Source organism: Bactrocera tryoni, chromosome 2 (assembly GCF_016617805.1).
Source record: "Bactrocera tryoni isolate S06 chromosome 2, CSIRO_BtryS06_freeze2, whole genome shotgun sequence".
Classification (NCBI taxonomy): domain Eukaryota; kingdom Metazoa; phylum Arthropoda; class Insecta; order Diptera; family Tephritidae; genus Bactrocera; species Bactrocera tryoni.
This window is the reverse complement of record NC_052500.1, coordinates 3,740,802-3,762,068: the sequence shown is the minus strand read 5'-3', so window position 1 is coordinate 3,762,068 and position 21,267 is coordinate 3,740,802. Positions and strand designations below refer to the sequence as shown.

Below are 21,267 nucleotides of genomic sequence, written 5' to 3'. Positions count from 1 at the left end.
TGCCTTAGTAAATAAATTTTATGTAATTGTTAACTTTCTCTCATTACCCTAAGAATAAGTGTTCGAAATTAATAGCTTTTAAATGTTTGCAAAACTTTTTACTACATAAAGTCGGTCACTGAATGACACTAACGCAATTTGCATATTTTTTACTTTTTCTCTCCTCCGCTTCTTTCTTGCAATGCATACTTTTTTGCCATGCACAGGTGCCGCCCACTAATCAGACCAAACTCGAGGGCGAAAAGGTGATATTCTCGTGCGAAGCGAAAGCAATGCCCGGCAATGTTACCGTTAGATGGTTTCGCGAAGGCTCTCCCGTGCGGGAGGTGGCCTCACTGGAGACACGCGTTACAATACGTAAAGATGGTTCCCTTATCATAAATCCCGTTAGCGCTGACGATTCTGGTACTTACTTGTGTGAGGTGACGAATGGCATTGGAGATCCGCAGAGCGCTTCGGCTTATTTAAATGTAGAATGTAAGTACACACAAAAGATATTAACGAAAATAAATATACATATATTCTCTGTCACTGCTAATAACTAATTGTATTTGAACGAGGAAATTAACAAATAACGTTTGAGAAACTAAAACTCGGCAAATATTTCGGGATATTTGTTTGTCTTCGACTTCGGTGCATTCTTTCTATCTTCGGGGTATTTGTCGAAATTCGACAGATCTTCCATGTTTGAGATGACTGGGACATAGGGAGGTTGTATTTGTTGGTTCAGTAGTCCGTACCAATCGACGCCCTTGAACCAGTCGTGATTTTTAATGTCCTTGTGTGCGTTCGTTAAACAGCCGAGTCTAACGTTAGTATAGATGATTTTTCGTAAATCTCATAACACGTAAACACACTCACCGCTTCGAGGGATCGACCACTAGCAGTTTTGAAATTAAGTCCTTCAACATTGGCGGAAAGGAAGCTGGTATCTTGTAGGCGCCATCGCAAATTTTGCCATACATCATCATAACATCCCTATTGTACTCGGAAAAGGGGGAATTACCGGCGACAAACTCATAAACCAGCACGCCAAACGCCCACCAGTCGACGCTGGTGGAGTAAGGTTTGGACTTAATCAACTCGGGCGCCAGATACTCGGGCGTGCCGCATAAAGTCAGAGTGCGGGTCTCAACGCGCTAGAAATAGAAAGTAAGCGAGGTTTGTACCCAAGGTACCACAGTGTCAAGTGGCCATTTGTATACCTTTGCAAAGCCAAAATCCGTTATCTTAAGGTAACCTTTTCTATCGATTAATATATTCTCTGGCTTCAAATCGCGATATAGCAATTGCAAGTTATGTAGATACTCCAACCCAAGAAATATTTGAGCAGCATAGAAACGCGCCTGCTTCTCCGAAAACTTACGCACTCTGGTAGAAAAAAGAATGAAGAAGAGAGGAATAAAGAGTATGCTTGCTCTGCACCTACTTGCGATGATACGTGAAGAGCTCGCCGCCGTTTATGAATGGCAAGCCGAAGATCAAGTGATCAAAGTCCTTGCGGCAAAAGTCCATCATCACCACATATGGGAAGTCTATGCTGAGCAGCACGCGCTTCTCATTGAATATATGCGGCACTTGCTTCGTCTTCACGATCATCTCCTTCAACACCAACTTCGCAGCATAGTAATTACCCGTCGACTTTTCGCGCACCAGTTTCTAACGAAACAAATAACAAGCTTAAATAATTTGTATTAACGAAAAATAAGCGACGTTCGTTTCGAACACACCACTCGACCGAAGGAGCCGGCACCGATTGTGGCCAGCTCGTCGAAACCTTGTAGGCCGGTGTCTGGTGATGGCGTCATTTTGTCCCACTTCTTAAGGAAACTGTCCCTGAACACAACCAGCACCATGTCGTAGTCGACCTTGCCACTGAACCTGGTGTTGATGGCTGCAGTTTGTGGATTTAGGTCCGATAAAGATTATTACGGAACGGGAGGTTATTGTGGAACGGTTGACACGCTTACGTTTGTTGGCTTTCTCCACAGCGATTATCTTCATTTCACTTTCCGGTGCTTGTCCCACATTAGAAGGAACCAGCTCCATTTGATGTGCCATGTTTTGAAGACTACAGTCGGGGTTACTATTAAGAACCAACGAACTCAGAAGTTAATAAGCTTAATTTTTGAATTATTTGTAAAAAATTTTCAATAAAAATGCGTCTACACAACAGAAACTGTGAAAGCAAGACTGAAAAGTCAAATTGAGAAGACTAAAATTTTAAATGAAATGTCAATTCTCAATAATTATAATAAAATTTCCAGAAAAGTGTTGGGAAATTAGAAAACTTTCGAAACAGTTTCGAAAGCGGAAAATATTGGAATAAGTTTCGACAAGACATAATAATCGAATTTTATGTTCTATATCATAGACACATAACCTCAAAATTTAGTAGCATCCCACTATTTACCAAAGACTTTAAATTTCGAAATATCCATCCGAATACCGTAGTATTCGAAACCTTGAGCTTATAAGAAATGCAAGAAAAGTAAGCATACTATCGAAACTATGAAGTACTCAATTTTAATCCGAACAGGCCTTTAGAAATCTATGTATAAACAGGTCCACTACCTTAGCTCACTCTCGCTTTGTCCTCTTACAGATCCTGCCAAAGTGACCTTCACACCCACTGTACAGTATCTACCCTTCCGTTTGGCCGGCGTCGTACAGTGCTATATCAAATCGAATCCGACACTGCAGTATGTCACCTGGACCAAAGACAAACGCCTACTCGAACCGTATCAAATGAAGGATATCGTCGTCATGGCCAACGGTTCATTGCTCTTCACGCGCGTCAATGAGGATCACCAAGGTCGCTACACCTGCACCCCATACAATGCACAAGGCACGCAGGGCTCATCCGGCCCCATGGAGGTGCTCGTACGCAAACCGCCCACATTCACTGTCGAACCGGAGTCGCTGTATCAGCGCAAAGTGGGCGACAGCGTCGAAATGCACTGCGACGCCATCGAAGCGGAGGGCACACAACGGCCCACCATCAAATGGCAACGACAGGATGGCGGCGATTTGAGCGAAACACAGCGCACCCGTGTCAAAGTGTCCGGTGGCAACATAACCATCGAGAACTTACGCGGCGAAGACTTTGGCTACTATCAGTGTGTCGTCTCCAATGAGGTGGCCACACTAATGTCGGTAACGCAGCTGGTCATCGAGGGCACACAGCCGCACGCACCGTACAACATCACCGGCAAAGCGACCGAGTCATCCATTACGCTGCAATGGATGCCTGGCTACAGCGGCGGTTCCGAATACAAGCAGGACTATACGATTTGGTATCGCGAAGCGGGCGCCGCCGATTGGCAAACCATTTCGGTCACGCCATCCGGCAGTACACAGGTCACCATCAACGGCCTGGCTTCGGGCACCACGTATGAGTTTCAGGTGGTCGGACGCAATGTTCTCGGCGACGGACTCATGAGCAAGGTGATGACGGTGCGCACACTGGGTGAGTTAAAGTTTCAACATTTTTATCTATGGCTTCTATTAAGACCTTGTTGCACATACTCTATGCAAGTGCGGAAAATGCGGTGCGGTGGGGTAGGTAAGTGATTGAAGCAAGCAAAATTAGTTCAAAGCAACAAGTCAAAACAAAATTTGTGACAAACTTACCTCCCACGCTGCGCCAACTTTGCGCCACTAACTACGATCTCTTAAATTAAATTAAACCCATACTCTTGCATTTCTCTCTTTTTCTCTCTTTTCTACAACAACATTTGTGTACAATATGTATCAATTTATTTATGCAACACTCATAACTCTGCCATCATCTATCGTCTTTAACTAAAAAAAATTAAAAAAAAAATAAAACAAAAACAAAAAAATCAAAATACGAATTATTTCGAATCGCTAAACATTCACAACTACAACAAATCAAATAAAACCAATATGGACATTTGAATTTCATTGAAAAATTGCAAATTCAAATGCCTTTAGAAGACGCACCGGCAGCGCCACGTAATGTCAAGGCTGCAACACAACCGCCAGATCATATTTTCCAACTTATGCCAGACGAAGCTGGTAAGCGAACACACCTTCCCCCCACCCCTCAAGGAACAAAACCAATAGCAAATTTAGCAAAAACAAATAGTGACCGCTTTGGTCAATGCAAATCGTTCGAAGTGCTCGAGAGCGTGCCTTACTTCGATGCATTGCCCAATAGCGGTACTTATGTTGCTTTTATTTTGTTAGTACTTAATTTGGTAGGATTTTGAAGCTCTTCACCTTTACTAGAAAGAATTTTCGGTAAAAACATACTTGAAAACTGATTTTGAAACTTATATGATTATGTGAAAAAACTCCAAAAAAAAACTAGGTTTTTTTTAGTTTTCTTCGAAGGTATCTTGACTCCATAGTGTGCTTCAGTTGCTACTTTTTTGTTGTTCTGGTTTTTCAAGTAAGAACGGGTTAGTAAAATATTAGTTTTTTAAGAAATTGTTGTTGTAAATATATGTATATGTATATCGTCACCTAAAATGCAAAATTACGTAACATCACTTTTCATAAGTTTAAAGGCTAAAAAAGTTATAACAAAACCTCATATTAAAATAAAATATTAGTTTTGGTTATAAAATGCTTATAGTTTGGTTATAAAATGGTTATATTTTGGTTATCATACACTCATATTGAAACAAAATTTGGGTTATAAAATGGTTATGTATTGGTTATATATTGGTTATTATATTTAACAACAACTTTCTTTTTTTTATGATACGTTGCTTTGCAATTTAGGTGACGATATGTTACCTTTACTGGTGTTGTGAGCTAAGAAAGAGAAACAGAACAGGAACAGAAACAGAAACAGAATTTCTTCTGATTTTTTTTAAATATTTTGGTTAACTACTTTTGCGAAATTTAATATTTCGAATATCATTACAAAAACATGGAATAGCTTGTGTTAAAATGGGTAGTCACTATATAGCTATACAAAGCTTGATAATTATTTCGTGGATTTTGTGTGAGTATCCCTAACTTATTAGAATATATGTATTAAGGCACACACTTCATTATAAAAATCTAATATCGCAAGATTGTAGAAGTTCTTGGTGCATTAAGTTCACTTCTCCTTTTACTCCGAGGGCGTTGAGAGTATTGCGCTCCTAATTTTTGGGCTTTGGAGAGTCTTTCAGATATCCATGTTCCCGAAATCCTTAGAATTAAAGAGTTTAAAAGTACATTTGAAGACAGGTTAGGTTAAGAGGAGGGATCTCACTAGCACAGCTTAGAAACCAGGTCCGTAGTGCTATATATTTGAAGCCAAAAGTTTAAATAATTTTTATTTTCGAATTTTTTATGGTTCATCGGTTGTAAACTGAGGTTTCACTCAAAGGTTAGGTTAGTTTCGAAGGCCATCAAGCCACCCATAGACCAGTTTGGTCCGTTGCTATATTATATGGAGTTCACCTGCTAGGTCCAAGAAGAATATTCATCCTTGAGGATGCCTGAAATTGAATTTAAACAGTCTCTGCGGCCCACTATCAACACCTCTTCCACTGTATCATACCGTGGGGATCCCAGATGCTTACAGTCTTGTCAATGCGGGACTAGTGCATAAGAAATGCTTCATTGGTACCCTGCTCTTTCAGTTAAAGTACTTTGGTATATTTTTTTTAATTAAACCCTTTCAATATTCCGTTCATGAAGAAGTTAGTCAACATATTTCGAGTGAATACTGGCTACCAATATACAACAATTTAAAAATATTTCGAATCCTAAGAAATTTTGACAATTTCGCTTTTAAATGTTTGTTTACGGATAAAGTTCAGTTTCCAGCTTATTCCCTGTCGTCTCAGTAGTAGTTTTAGTATTTTTCTTTTATAGTGCTTTTAAGACCAATATAGTTAAGAGCTTACGCCAGGCATTTTCAAAAAATTTAAGTAGTTTCGAACAATTGCAGCAAAAGCTCCCGGTTTAAGCCACATTTTTCGCGCCAATTTGAAAACGTCTTAAGTTCTTCTTAGAATAATAAACGTACGCCTCACTTGACACGAATGAAACCGAAGAACAAATAAGTCTGTTTAGAGTTTGCTTGTTATATAATTTAATAAATTTTTATTTTATTTTTATTTTTACTTTTTTTAAATTTTTTTTTTTGAAATTTGTTTATAATTCCCGTTACTGCAATATTTTTGCACGCACACAATTTCTTTGCTCGTACTTTTTCACCTTAAAATACTTGGAATGTGTCCCTGCCTCCACTGTTCTGTCTACTTCCACAATTACGCTCCGAACAACTGACTGACTAACTGTACTGTACTAACTGTAAATGCGTGTTGAAAAATGTTGAAAAACAAAATTTTGCAAACTAAGGTTTTAGAAAGTAAGAAAACAAGAATATAAAAATGAAAACAAAAAAACAAAAACAAATACTAATTCGTATGTATTTCGTTTTATATATGTTGTTGTGTAATGCAACCCTGGATTTCGTGTTCCTCTGGCGCTGTTAGTTTTACCTCCCCCGTATATTGTTTTCAGTTAAAAGCATCAATTATTTCAATTTTCGTTTACTCGTTTGCTCGCTTACGCCAAAGCGCTTTATCGCCCATTAGATATTTTGTGTTGCGCCGCTTTTTGCATTCGCCATGTGATTTCATTAAGACATTTTATGCTTTGCACCAAAATCGCTGCACCCGCACATCAACATACACTCATACACACGCACACAGGCATACAGCTATTTCGCATAGACGCGTTCACGGTCATAAGCACAATGCAGCAACAAAAACAATAACAGAAACGGGTGAATAAATCCATGCGCATACACACATATGCATACATAATACAAACATACACATACATATACATACATGCATTTAAAAATGCGTTAAATTGTTGAAAAAACACTGAAAGTACTTAAACTCGCGAGAATTACCGAAGTCTTCAAGCGCGCTTCATACATATATTTAGATGTCTGTGTGTGTGTGTATGTCACATATACTTATATATGTCTGTAGCTGCATGCAAATCTACTGTTAGGCAGTTTAATTGTGGACATGCTGCTGGCTGGGCCAGTAAAACGCCCAACAAAATGAGAAGTCAGCACAATAACGGCGCTAAAAGTAAAGCGGCTTACAAGAGAGAGCGAAAAAAGCAAAACGCTTAAGATCCCTGGCACGCCTACAAACGCGCGCCGCCTCACACGTCGTTCAGCGCCAGCGAAAATCCGTTATAACGCCATACTTGTTTATTGCTACTCACTCCAATATATATACACACATATGTACATATGTATATGTGCACCGTCATATAAGCTGTATTTTTGTGCTCTGAAACACTTGGCAAAGCTTCGTTGGCGAGCAACGTTGACGTTGGCATGCCTGTTTGTTTGTGTGTGTGTGAGTGTGCTTGTGTAAATGACGCAAATATGTGTCAAGGCTGGCAAACTCGCACACGGCCGTTCGTGACTGCCAATGCAACAACAATGAAAACAGCAAAACAATAACAAAACATTAGTTAACAAAATAACAACAACATACGCTTAGCGCTAAGCTGTCAGACCAGTCAGCCCTATAAATAAATATATAATAATTGCAGCGCATGCAGCTTGTCGGTAAATAAATCGAAAAAAGCAACAATAACAATTCAAAACAACATACATATATGTATATTTTCCGAACAAGGATATTTTAGTTATCGTGCGATGTTTTAGAAATATCAAAGACTTATTTGTGTCTGATGTATGACAGTCGTAAAAACGTAGAGCAAAGTAAATGTAAACCGCATGCGGCTATAATGGATCAATAATTGCTTAAAAAATATCATTCGCCATACTGAAAAGTATATGCTCACGATGAAGCTATAATGGAGGCAGTTAAAGAATTTCGAGGCCCATGTAAATTTCAAATACTTTTGAACCGACCGTATTTTAAATGCTTAATTATTGAAATCTTTGAATCTTTTTAAGTGTAAGTCTCATGAAAAAGAAAAGACGCACATATTCTATCCCGGGATCTTTTAAAATGATGAATAAGCTTGGATATTGACAATATACGAAAAGACTTTTTCGACTACCCATATATTTTCTTCGCTTCCAGTCGATTGCTCAAGAAAAAGTACTATTTTAAACTGAAATCACTTTTATGGAAGAGTTTACTGCTCGACGTTTCTGTTAGTAAAGATCTCAAATAAGTATGTAAGCGAAAAAACCTGATGTCCGAAGCCAATATGTCGTCGGATGTGACGAAGAAGCACGTTCATCTCAAGCAACTTAACTCGGCAGGTGACTTGATGAAACATGATATTTGGAACAGAAAAAAGTAGAACTTTTCACCAACTAATAGACGCTCTAGACCTTCTTTTCTTCAAAAGCAGTCTTTTAAGCTCGATAAAATGGATACACCAATGTACACATATCCAAATATAGCTCAGGCTAACGTGATAACGAAAATGCTTATTGTCCTCTAGGGCTTACAATTGGTTTCGCCCCTCCGCTTGATACCCACCTGATCACTCTATAGACGGTTCATGCCTCCAATAAAGGTGCATTTGTGCGACAAGGTTAATTAAGTAGTTTTTGTCATCCAGGTCACACTGTTTAGGTGTTACTGGCCGTCAAATGGTGGCTCGTAAAACTGCAAAGTGGTTTTTTGGCGATTGCCTTGCTTCTAGTAATGTCAGGCGGGTGACTTATGGTCTTAAAATAAGCCCTGAATGTCTTCTAGATGATACACTTTGTAGGACACATCTAGCTTACAATTTTCGGTCGCTAGATGGCGCAGAAAAGTGTAAAAATATGGCAAATTAACCAGTCTGCTTACTAGCTGATTGGCAAGCCCCTGATTGTGGTAGGCGATTTGTTAGTGGTGGTAATGGAAGTTCGTACTGTCCGCATTTTGCAAAGTGGTTGACAGTATAGATCTACAGGTCTTTCGTGTAAAAAATGAATAGTCAATATAAAAAACAACTTTCGGAATAAAACCAAAAATATGTATACATTAGAACGGGTCGATAAAAAGGGAGCCAAAAATGAGAAAAATTGCGTACCACTTTGCCCAAAAGACTAAGGGTCCCTTGGCAGATGCATTTTGATATTATATTGATCATTTGTCGGAATCGGAAAACAGTATCACTCATTTCCCATAATACCGGTTATTCAGAATTCGCCTTCGCCTTAAAAAAAGTTGGCTCGTAACCGGTTTTAGACCAATAGTCTTTTAGGCAAATTTAGTCAGAATTATTCGCAGAACATTCGCTGAAAATGCGATTTTATAAAAAAAATCGATCCGATCTAATATACATATACGACTGCAGCGACATCTATTGACAAAATATGAAAAGTCTTTTTCGACTACCCAATATATTGCTATATATATTATTATATCTACATTGTAACGGTATATGATCTAAAATCAAGGCTGCAAGACATTTGATATCGCTTAATTGGTATTTATGACCCCACTTTCAACAATATGGACCAAGGCTGGTCGTCGAAAAGAATTTTTGTGCAAATGCGCCAAGTTTCCTTTGAGAGATAACAATTAAAAAGCTAAAAAAATATAAAGTAAATACCGTTATATGCTTTTATTGACGCAACAATAACGGTATGTACTTGTGCCTCGTAATTAGTGCGAAACAAAGCTTAAATTGCTATTTTCTTTAGCGCAATTTCCGCCCACACAATGGCACAGGCCAATCCATATTTACAGTAAAAAGCGAAAATTTAACCCATTCGCGGCGAATATTATGCAAAACGCTGCATTATTGCGCACGTTTCGCTCTTAAATGCACTTAAATTGCATGCGGCCACAACAACTGATGAAGGGCAGCCTTAAAGCACACGCCCACACATGCGCAGGCCTCTTTACATGCGTATTTATGTGGCAAGGCAGTGTGGCAAGGACACGCGCTTTAAAGCGAGACTGGCAAATGCAAACAGGCGCGCCACGGAGCGTTGCATACGTGTGCTTGCGCTGGTGTGTATTTGTGGCCTGTGTTTGTGTGCCTGTGATGTCTGTTTGTGTGTGCTTGTAAGGCCTGGCTGAGTGTGTGTGCGTCCAATTCGTGTCAGGCTGACCGCGTTGGCAGCTTTTTCATTTTGTTGCTGTGTTGTTGCAACATACGCGTCCATGTGCCGTGTGCCGAACGCATTGAATTTCGTTGAATGCAGTTAATTATCGTACGAGCGCATACAAATGTACAACTATGAATATATATTTGCAACTATATACAAGCAAAGGTGTCATTAATACAAATTGCGCATGTGTATGAAGGGCAATCAAGCCGAAAAGTGGCACAGGCGAAAAGCAAAAACATGAAAGTAAAGCTGTAAAAATATACTGTCGATATTTGAAGTTCATTTCTGCTTATAAAAGTGATGCAGGAGGGCCAAACAGCATTGCTTTAACTCTTTCTAATTTTCATTTCGCACTATTTCGCACTTTTTCTACTTAACGGCAACATTAACAGTAACTGGCAAATTTAACACGCACACTTTCACAAATTTTAAAAATTTTCATATTTCACAGTTATATTATGTAATAACACCATACTTTAGTTCCACACACACACACCTTTCATTTTACCATAATTCATTTTCATTGCGTTGCGCTTTTGTTTTTCATTTTCCATTTGTTGTTTATTTTTTCCGTTTCATTGCAGACCTTTTAGCGTATTTTGACATTTATTTTCATACCGATTCGAATGGTTCGATCGTTTATTCACCGCCAAAATTAAAATTGAAAGGTATTTACACGATTTTCTTATGCTTTTACTTACATACATACATAAGCTACCTATATACACATACATAAATGCTTACATATAACACAGTTAAACAATTAAATAACAGCATTCACATTGTTAAGTATAACACATAGTTAAGCTAATTAATGTGCGTATATGAGTCTTATAACACATGCTGTTAGACGAGTGGTAAACTTGCCTTGTTGGATTTTACAAAAGGTGGCAACATTTCTAAAATATTATTACGACAGAAATCTGTTATAATTCTGTACTTTATTCTTTTGTTTTATTTAATAAAATTTAAAAAAAATTATCAGCTGGCAACCCTGTTAAAATATTTTTTTAAATTTAAACCTTCCCCAACCTCTTTGACCTTTTTATATTTCATTTGTCTTTTGTATTTATAAATTTTTTTTTTAATTTTCAAAAAGTTGGCAACCTTTCCAAAAACAATTTCGCCTTAAACATTTTCAGTTTGATGCTTATTTGGAAAATTCATTATTACAGCAATTTTAATCACTGGCGCGTTGCTTGTATCATCCAAAAGGAAGCGTCGGAAACCCTTTACATATATTGGCAGTCGAAAAAGTCTTTTCGTATTTCTAAACAATTGTCAATTTATTTTTCTTTTTATATTTATAATGAACTTTAATGAACCAAATATGTACCATTTTAGTGAACCACTTTTTGCCATTTCTCCGCCAAAGACATTATTCCATCAGTGTAAAACTTTTTTGGTTTCTCGGCGAAAAAATACGACAAGTAATTTTCACAGACTTCTCTTGAAGCCAATTTTACTCCATTAAGGGAGTTCTGCATTGACCGAAACAAATGACAGTCCGATGGTGCAAGGTCAGGGCTATATGGTGGATGCATCAGAACTTCCCAGACAAGCTCTCCCAGTATTTCCCGAGTCATCAAAGGTGTGTATGGTCTAACGTTGTCCTGATGGAAGATTAAATTTTTCACAGACAATTTATGTGGCACCCAAATATCGAACTTCTTTTGTAGCCAGCCTTTTTTAAACGGTTCAAACCCATTTGATGATATAAGTTAAGTTCCTTAGCGATGTCATGGCAGCTTATGTAGCGGTCCTGGTCAATCTTTTCCATAATTTCATCGACTTTTTCAACGATAGGTGGACCAGAGAGAAATCAGCGAATTTTTGCTTTTTGAACAGCTGTAATTTTTCAACTTCCCCGAACTAAAATTTTTTTATTAAATGAAGCTTAAAAATACGAAAATACTTTTTCGACTACCCAATACTTCTCAAAAAAGTTTACAAGTCTAGCCACAATTTTAATTCCTTCAAAAACCTTTTAAATTTGACACTTTTACCTTAGTACTTCGCTCATGTGAACAAATTTATTGTATGCAAGTATTTAGAGAGATGGCATCCCTACTAAAATATTTTTAGCTGTAAGTATATAGCATTTTCGTTAAACTTAAAGTTTTTCAAATTGTGGCAACCCTAAATCTTTTTAACCATTGTAGTCGCTTATTTATTTATTATTATTATTATTAATTTTTTTTTAACTCATGTTTACTTCAATATTTTCTATAAAAATTGTGAATAAAGTGAGCCACCATGCAGCCACATTAAATTCTCAGACAGCTTATTAGACTTGCTTAATGCAAATTCTAGCTGCATGGCGTGCAAATACACATATGTGAAGGCAGCAAGAAATGCGCGACCGTAACACGTCAGCTCTAATTTATGCCAACGACGTTGCGCAAAAAGTAACTCATACGCCCTGCGGCACCGTGCGGCCTACAAACATTTGGCGATAAACTTCTGCGCCTATGCATATGCCGCTGTTCGGCTGGCTTGCCTACAAATGCGCATATGCTTGCATGCTTATCATAAATTTATGTCCAAGGCGAACTCACACACTCACACATATACAAACACTCACTCACCTTCACGCCTAACCGCCTGAGCAGCGGTAGCTGGAAGCCAGTAGACTGTATACGAAAGGTCACAGCGACGAGGTATGGTTGTCCGCAGCAAAGCCGTTAGCTCGTTAGCCAACAGCACAAACCGTGCAAGAGCCCGCGCTTAGGGGCTGAGGAGAGTGGAGCGCGCTTGGCTTCGCGCTGCCTTCGCAACTGCAACAAGCAATTAAGCTTAAATTTCCGCTTCTCACTGCCGCTTGGCAGGCGCGCTGCCTTTAAGAAAGTGCAAACACCGAGAAAGCTTGAAAAAATTATAAATATGAACGAACAGCAACAACAACAGCAACAATAATTGCGCAAAGTAAATGTGACAGCAAACAAAGCGAGCGACTCGTGTTTATGTCCTGTCGTGACGCGCTGCGCTGGCATTCTAAATTGCAGGAGGCGCTAAAGCGACGGTGCGAACGGTGCGCTGCAGTAAACGCAGAAATTTATGAGTGCAGTTGTGTGCGTGTGTGTGCGCTCGCTGTGAATGTGTATAGGCATCATTACCCTAGTGCCGCCTATGCCGCGCGCTTCAGCAACAATGTCACAAGCCCAAACCCGTCAACTTTTTTATGTGTTTTTTTATCTTTTGTTGTTCTTACCAGTCTTCGTGCTTTCTTGTGACCCTTTTATGGGCTTTTGCGCTTTCCACTGCAGCCATAAATAACATTTTCGGTTTTGTGACATTTCCGCCAAACTTGTGTCCTTCTGCGCATTGTACATTTACACGTGTGTAGTTTTGTTTTTATCTTTTGTTGCCCCTTTATTACTGCCGTTGTTTGCTGTCCGCTTGCTTACTTTGTTGTCCTAACAATTGCTGTTTACATTTGTATGCAGCGTGTTTACACTCGTCTTAGCAGCCGGCGAATTTATGCTGTGTATATATTTCGGAAGACCCGAGCGCGTTTGTGGAATTGTAGGGGTGAAGGCGAGTTAATGCGCAATAAAAACGATATTTTTGGCAGCTAAAATTCGTTAACACTTCACTCTCGCCACGTTCATATCTGAAAACGTGAAGTGCTCGAAATATACCAAGAAAAGCGCTGAAATTTCCGGTACTTTAATATGCTTCTTTTGCTGGCTTCGTAAACGTTTGTTGTTTCTAAGCACAAAAATTTATTTGTAGTTGCTTTAGACTGATTTTGGGAGCTCTATTTAATTTTATTTCATCGACGATTTTGCGCCGGCAATAGCGCGAGGCAAACATGACTCGATCAGTTAAAATTTTTTTTTAGTGAAATGCTTTAAAATATCCGAAAAGACTTTTGATAAGGCATGAAAGAAAAAAAATTGTTGGAACTGAATATTAAAGACAGTGAAATCTCCCATAAGCGGACTTGCAGGACCAGCTTTTCGTAATAAACGTCAAAAATTTTAGGGCCGGCCAATGAGCACGTTAAACGAAATGTCCGCTTAATAGAGCGCCCGTTTGATAGAGCATAATTTCAATGAAGCGTTCGTTTATTAAAACTTTGACTGTATATTTGGAGAAACCAAAACACTTCTACGGTTTTGTGAGGATAAGTGGAGAATATAGACCACTTTTCTTCAGTTTTCTCCAGCATTGTTCTATGTTCTCAATTCATAACGCATCAATAAGCAGATTTTCACTCAAAATTATGAAGCTACCGCAAATATTGATCAAAATTTACGATGCCAAGGTTAGCGGAAGGCCAGAAAATTACAAATTCGGTATATGGTGATCCGGAGAGGATTCTGGAGTGACTGGAATCCCAATTGGAAAGCGTTTGCCTCATCTCAGGGGTGCGATTTCTTCTATATTTTATTCTTATTTTCCCATCCAAACAACAACAACTATAAATTGACGAAGAAAAAAACAAAAATATGTTTCTGTCTAAGATATTAAAATTCCTCGGGTAAAAAACAGACTTTTTTCAAACTTTTTTTTCTCATATAAAAATGAAACAAAGCATTTCTTATTGTTATAAACATACACTACTAAAAAAAATTCTGAGATTTTTGGAAAAAAGTATTTTAAACTCGGTAATTGCGATGCCATTTCCGGTGACCTCTTGGAAAAAAGATGCACCCGCGTTGGCAGGATAACTCCTTACAGAATCTTCTAAAGTGAAAAATACGTGCATTAGTTAAAACCTTAACATAGAACTTGGACGTAGGAAAAACCTGAAAATTGGATTTTTCGCAGACATTTAAAAAAAAATTTAAAATTTCAGTAAAAATTTCGCGAAATTTTATTTTATAAATTCTTCATTCAAGTCTTTAAGAATTATATCTAAAAGACCTGTGTAAAATTTCATGAAGGTTGGCTGAGTAGTTCTCGAGAAATCTTGCCAACCGACTTCAAAAACACAGTTTTGAGAAAAAAGCGTTTAAAGATGGCGTACTTAGCCTAGCTAACCACGAGCGCATAAGTTCTCAAGGCTGCATCTACGAAACCATTTCTCCGATCAACTTGAAAATTTAGAACCATACTCTGGAAGTGTTGTAATAATTAATAAGACAATAAAAGAATTCGATTTTTTGAAACTCAAAAACCCATGTAACTCCTTTAGACATAAATTAAGTGTGCTTTTGAACCTCGTATTTTCATTCTCCTTTACCAACCAAAAATGTATGAATTTATGAACTGAAAAACACACATGACAAAGATATTCCAACAATTCCGTCGATGTGAAAATATTTCTTAATTTGCTAATTATGTAGCTTAGAAATATATTTTGAAATTTGCGCTAAGTTTTGGAAATCTCAAGAGCCTCAAAATACTCGTAAAATGCTCAACAGAACAATTAGATGAAAATTTTAAGATCCGACACTCAACTCATTCTGGACTTAGCAGCTTATGCTAATGCATACCCAAATAAGAAAGGTAGTCTACTTCAATCCAACCAGCACTCCTCTAATCATGATGATTACTCAAACCTCAAAGCATCACAACTTGGTCTGACCTCCATAGCAAGGCTATTTATCTGCGTAGATTCCACTTACCACATACACATGTGCTTAGGGGCTACAGAATTTACAATTCTCAAACATATAATTGCAAAAGTTTTTAATTTTGTTTTTGTTTAAACTCACTTTAGTAGTTTGCCGTTCTCTTTGCATGCACTCGTGTTTACAAAGAGAGTGCTGATGAAGCTTTCTCTGCTTACAAATTAGTGCTTTTATTATTATGGCTAATAAATGCTAACCGCAACATGCACGTGTGTGTGTGCATATGAACACTCATGTGAAACTAAGGACGTTTGTCTGCCGACGCACCTGAATTACTGAGTTTTTGTTATAATTTTGCGCTTTTTCATACAACACTTCCGAAGCACTGAAAAAGCTGTGCTGTGATCGCACAAGCCGCAATCAAAGCATTTTAAAATAAAAATCAAATCAAATTTCAAATGTAGAGTCATGAAAGCTCAGCAAAGTTTCGAGTTAAGGCAAAGAAGGTCTGCGTTGATTTACACATACAAAGGCTTTTTTGTTGCTGCATTTTACACAAATGCCTTTCCATGTGTGTGCATGTGCGAACAGGTTGCCATCAAATTTTTAATTAGGTTAATTAAGGTGCTCAACAAAAGGCATGTTAAAGGACTTATCTTAACATGAAAATTTTTTAATTTAACATATGCGAAAAGTTTTGTTGGTAAATGGTGAACTATTGAAGCTTCCATAGAATAGGTGAGTGGAAGTTTATATCCGTACATACATGTTGGAGTGCTTCTCCTGAATTTATCATAAACATTTAATTCGGGCAGATTTTAAAAGTGTATGAAGCTGGTTAGGAAAGCTGTAAGTGGGTAAAAACTCAAGTTTTGATTTTTTTACTTTTATCATACTTAAAATGAACTTAGAAAGCATTCACTTGAGCTTAATAAAAGTGAAAACGGACTTAGCGCACTTGTAGCGCTCATCTTTGACTTAATTTTTTTAAATTTATTTAATTTGTTTCTTTATTTTTTTTAATTTTTTGTTTTTTTTTTTTTAATTCTTTCAACGAGCTTTATTTAAATTTAGGCCATTGTAGATAATTTTATTTAAAAAAAACCCATAGTTGGAAGAAACTCATCGAAAATGTAAGTTAAGATGACAAATATTAAAAGGAAAATATTTTATGGGGCGTTTAAGGTCGGGAAAGGTTAGAGAAGGGGCATGGCTGAAATTATATGGGTTTATTTCGATTTCCGCAGAAACAACGACCGCTATAATATATAAAAAAAATAAGGCAGTCTTGTAGATAATGAAACGATCTATAACTTTTGTATATACTTTTTTTCAAATAACCTCAAAACGTATGCAGAAATTCAAATAACCAATATATGGGTTATCTTGCGCAAAAAAAAATTCAAAAAAAATTTTCTTTCACAAATTTTGGTGGACACTTACATTCATGTGACCCAAATACTCTGTATTTTTTGCCTAATTTTTGTTTTAATTTTTTTGTTTTGTTTTTTATATTGATTTACTTTCGAAAACATATTTTTCTATGTATGTAAGTAAGCTTTTTGATTGCTGAAATTTCTTCTTTCTAATGGTAAATATTTAGCTTTAAGAACAATGAGATATTAGCTCCTCAAACCAGGTATTCAAGAGTTTAACCAACGAAGAGCTTCAAAATAAATATAGAAAATATTTCTAATCCCCTTTTTTAATTAATGAACATATTATTTAAATCTGAATATAAATTAAAATTTTTTTCCCTTTTATCCATATTCCTACATAATAAACTAATCGTATATCTTCTCTTTCATATAAATGTGTAGTTTTACTATAAATTGCATTGTACCGTAACATGTTATCGAGGAGAACGTCAACAAAAATAGTTTTGTAAAATATTTCAAGAAAACAGAAAACAAAAAATTACTCGCCTGCTTTTGATTAAATTATTATTTAACAGTCTGATCAAAAAGTATGCTTACCGGCCCATGACGTGTTTGTCTTCTTGAAAATGGTTACAAAACTACTTTTAAGCGTTTCTCGCGATGTTTTTGTTTCTTCTTATAGAAAAATAGAGGTTTTGTGTTTAAATTTTTTTTTTACAAAAAAGAAATAATTTTTTGTCTATGAAGTTTTTTTCCACAAAACAAGAAATAATTTTTTCCACGCATTTTGGTAAAAATAATTGAGATTTTTTTCAATTTTTTTTTTGCTACGAAAAAATTAATTTATTTTTTCACGCGTACTTTTTTTGTTTTCGTGAAGAAATAAAGATTTTTACTTACAATTTTTTTTGCTACTAAATTAGTAAACTTTTTTTCTAAGATAATTTTAATAAATTTAAATAAAATTTTAATATAGCTTCTAACTATTGAAAGATTTTTTCTAGAATTTTTTGTCCAAAAAATTTTAATAAATTTATATAACACGTAATTATGAATTACTACTGTTGTTATAGAGTTGTTTTCAAATTACCATAACCTCAATTTATACTCTAAAAGTAAATTACGTACTTCTCTTTTCTTTTTTTCTTGAATATAATGCATGTACACATACATATTTACTACAGCGTTACCATCTTATTAACACACATTTCATTTTGCCTCTTCAATATTTCCCGCATACAGGTCCCAAACCCGGTCCACCACGCAATCTAACCGTCACGGAGGTCTCGAATGGCTTTCTGATCTCATGGCAGGCGCCACTGGAACGCGCACACATCGTCAAATTCTACACCATCAAGTATCGCACCGACGCCCAGTGGAAGACGCTGAATCGCGGCCAAATACGGCCCGAGGAGACACAGTATTTAGTTAAGAATTTAGTCGGCGGTCGTACGTATTATTTTCGCGTCTTAGCTAATTCGGAAAAATCCTACGAGTCCAGCGATGAAGTGAAATTTCCGGTGCCGGCCCGTGTCAAGCATAAAGCAATAACAGCCGGTGTCGTTGGGGGCATCCTGTTTTTTATTGTTGCGATCATTTTATCGGTTTGTGCCGTAAAAATTTGCAATAAACGTAAACGACGAAAACAGGAAAAAGGTAAAAAACTGCAACTACCAGTGAAGCAAGTGTAAAGCGAATGCACAAACGTTCAAAAAAAAAATATTAAAATTAACACGAAATGGTTTTTGATGATGACCAGCAATACGGAACGCACGAGCGCCAACGAGCCAATGTTTTGCGCTGTGTCGTGCCAGTTGCGCGCAGCATGTGGGCAAAATGGCGGCGCAGCCGACAGCCGCGCCAAGCACGCCAGCGGTGACGACAACCCCGTGCGCCCTTGGCGTTGTTGGCGCTGTTTATGTCCGAGCTGCGGCAGCCATGCGGCCCATAAAACGCTGCGCTCCACTGTGCCACCGGGTGCGCTGCGTTCCTATGCTGGTCTCAGCTCAGCGAGTACTTTATAACGCTAAATAAATAAATATAGATATATATTTAAATAGATATATATACGTAAATGTTTTTTGTGAGATTCAATTAAAATTTTTATTGCGTATTAATTTCCAAGAGGGCCTACCCACATTAATGTATGAAATTAACTTTTTGCGTAAATTTGCCAATTAATATTTCCACTTTATCGCTTAATTAAATTTTAAAGCTAATTTTTATGATTTCGATAAATGAAAAAATAACAACAAGAACAAAACAAAAAAAAAAACACAATTTATAACCCCTTAAAATGTAGCGCTTTATAACAGTAATACTTTCTTATATGTATATTTGAATATGTAGTTTTCGTTTTGTAAAGTACTGGAAATAAATTTAACCTCACTTTTTGTGTTCCAATAGTTTGACGTTGGCAAAAAAGCGCTGGCGTTACATAATACTAACAGTTCATGCAGGAATTACCGCTGATTAGTTAATTAAAATTGCGTGCAACCAGAAATGATACGTGACTGATTTCGACTTTTGCTTAATTAAAAACACAGTTGTATATGTATATTATAAATTTTTGCCTTTTTTGAAGCATTAATTGGCTTAAACAACAAGTAAATATACTCGAACTAATAATTAATGAGTACAAAATTTGATTATTTTCTATTTTTACTAACAAATATCATTTTGTACGCCATTTTGCTTTTGTTGTTTATATTATACTATATAATAACTATTATTTTTTTGCTTTAAACACATAATCCAACAGCTGGAATTTGAATTAGAATAATTTTAACAATTTAATTTTTTAAGCTATTAATTGATCTTATTAAATTTCAATGGTGTTTTTTTAATTAGAAATTATTTAGTTTATTAAATTTATTAATTTATTTTAAGTAGAGTGTGTAACCCAGTAGATATTAAACTCACTGCCGTCAAAGCAAATAGTTACGAACTAGCGTACAACTATTCGCAACCGCAACCAGTAGGCTAACTGTTAGCTTGCCACGCAAGTAACTAAGAGTTTGATGTGTAATTGCCGAATTTCGGCGATCAGTATGCCAGTTTGCAACTATCTAGTTCGCGGCAGATCTTCAACTTTTAGGTTTTTAGGTAGAGTTAGGTTAGCTTAGGTTACACTGGCTGATTTCCACGTCATACATAGGCCTACAGTTCCTTTGTACCGCCAGATGGATGTTTGTTACCAATACGAGCTGAAATTTACGGCATGCAGGATGTCTTAACTTTGGCTTAATATTTAATTATTTACTTCCTCCAGTACCTTGAACTGTAAAACTACCAGACATCTAAGCTAAGTTCTAGATATTCCATCGCTAATAATGCCCATAGGGCTCGCATGTGTTGTGAGTAAGTTGTGACAACCGCTCCACAGCCTTTTCGAGCTTGAGTATTTTCTTTCGGCTCACTTACATATGATCTTTTTGACCCTGCATGCCTACAAGGCCTTCCATTTCGCCTTAGACGTCCGTCAGCCCGTTCGGAAGATTCATTGTATACAGCTTTTAGTGGCTTCCGTATTGTTCTAGTTCGCAAACCAGACTGTTGAAACTTTTGGCAGTACATACGCAGCTTCCTTTCGGCAGTCAGTATAACTACTGCCTACCTACTTTTAAGAGCATTTTCTGACAAAATGCGATGTGATATTGTTGCTTTAATTGCCGCCTAGCTTTCGAGGTATATATTGATATTCTCTACGCCATTTCCTTCGTTGTTGGCTTTCTCAGTACTTTTGCTGATTGCAAAGGCTTCTGCCTAAAAGAGACTGTAGTATTCTGGGAGAGTGAAGGGTCTCCTGTGATCTAGCTCCGCGCAATAGATGCCGGCGCCCACTCCATCAGCCATTTTTAATGCGTCCGTGTATAAGTTAGGAGCTCTGCTGATTAATCATCCACTCTCTTTTAGTGAGACTTAAAATCTTCTCTCCCGTTACGTAGAAAGCAGCGAACCGTTGTATCGCTTTAACTGTTTCCTGTATGAGATTTTATTTACAGCTGTCCACCACACCAAAGCAGCGTATAGTAAGATTAGCTTGACTACTACTGTGTAAGACCATTGCCTAAGGTCAGATGTTAGAACCCATGTTGACCTAAACATCTTCTTTCACGTCAATTTGTCGTCCAAAATTACTTCAAGTTACTTGGTATGATTCTTAGTAGATAACACTTCCCGTTGATCTTCGTGGGTTTCCATGACGGAACTTTGTACCTGCTTGTAAAGGGTATCATATCCGTCTTAGTGGCATTTATCTTAAGGTTTTCCGATATTGCCCTTTGGTGTATGAATTTAGAGCACTTTTCATCATGTTGTCTGCATAGGTTAT

General features: G+C 37.1%; 2 protein-coding genes across 6 annotated transcripts in view; one reads left to right on the top strand and one right to left on the bottom strand.

The window, feature by feature from the left end:
• Positions 1–21,267, top strand: part of LOC120769803 (protein turtle) — a 136,309-nt gene that overhangs the window by 100,508 nt on the left and 14,534 nt on the right. For all 5 annotated transcript variants that reach the window (XM_040097000.1, XM_040096998.1, XM_040096997.1 and 2 more), the window contains 4 exons: positions 207–477; positions 2,606–3,469; positions 3,958–4,041; positions 18,177–18,590. In XM_040097000.1, the coding sequence (XP_039952934.1) occupies positions 207–477; positions 2,606–3,469; positions 3,958–4,041; positions 18,177–18,590 (1,633 nt within the window). The remainder of the gene's footprint in view (positions 1–206; positions 478–2,605; positions 3,470–3,957; positions 4,042–18,176; positions 18,591–21,267) is intronic.
• On the bottom strand, positions 587–2,061 carry LOC120769805 (cAMP-dependent protein kinase catalytic subunit 2-like). The gene is made up of 6 exons (XM_040097002.1): positions 1,971–2,061; positions 1,731–1,894; positions 1,430–1,659; positions 1,206–1,371; positions 862–1,139; positions 587–806 (listed from the first exon to the last, which is right to left on the bottom strand). The coding sequence occupies exons 1-6, from the start codon at positions 2,059–2,061 to the stop codon at positions 587–589; spliced, it is 1,149 nt and encodes a 382-aa protein (XP_039952936.1).

Bases quoted from the DNA above. Each gene is read 5' to 3' on its own strand.
- LOC120769805 (XM_040097002.1), bottom strand. From the start codon at position 2,061: ATGGCACATCAAATGGAGCTGGTTCCTTCTAATGTGGGACAAGCACCG. The intron at 1,895-1,970 runs GTAAGCGTGTCA...CACAAACTGCAG, and splicing joins TGTGGAGAAAGCCAACAAAC to CCATCAACACCAGGTTCAGT. The intron at 1,660-1,730 runs GTGTGTTCGAAA...TTGTTTCGTTAG, and splicing joins CCGGCTCCTTCGGTCGAGTG to AAACTGGTGCGCGAAAAGTC.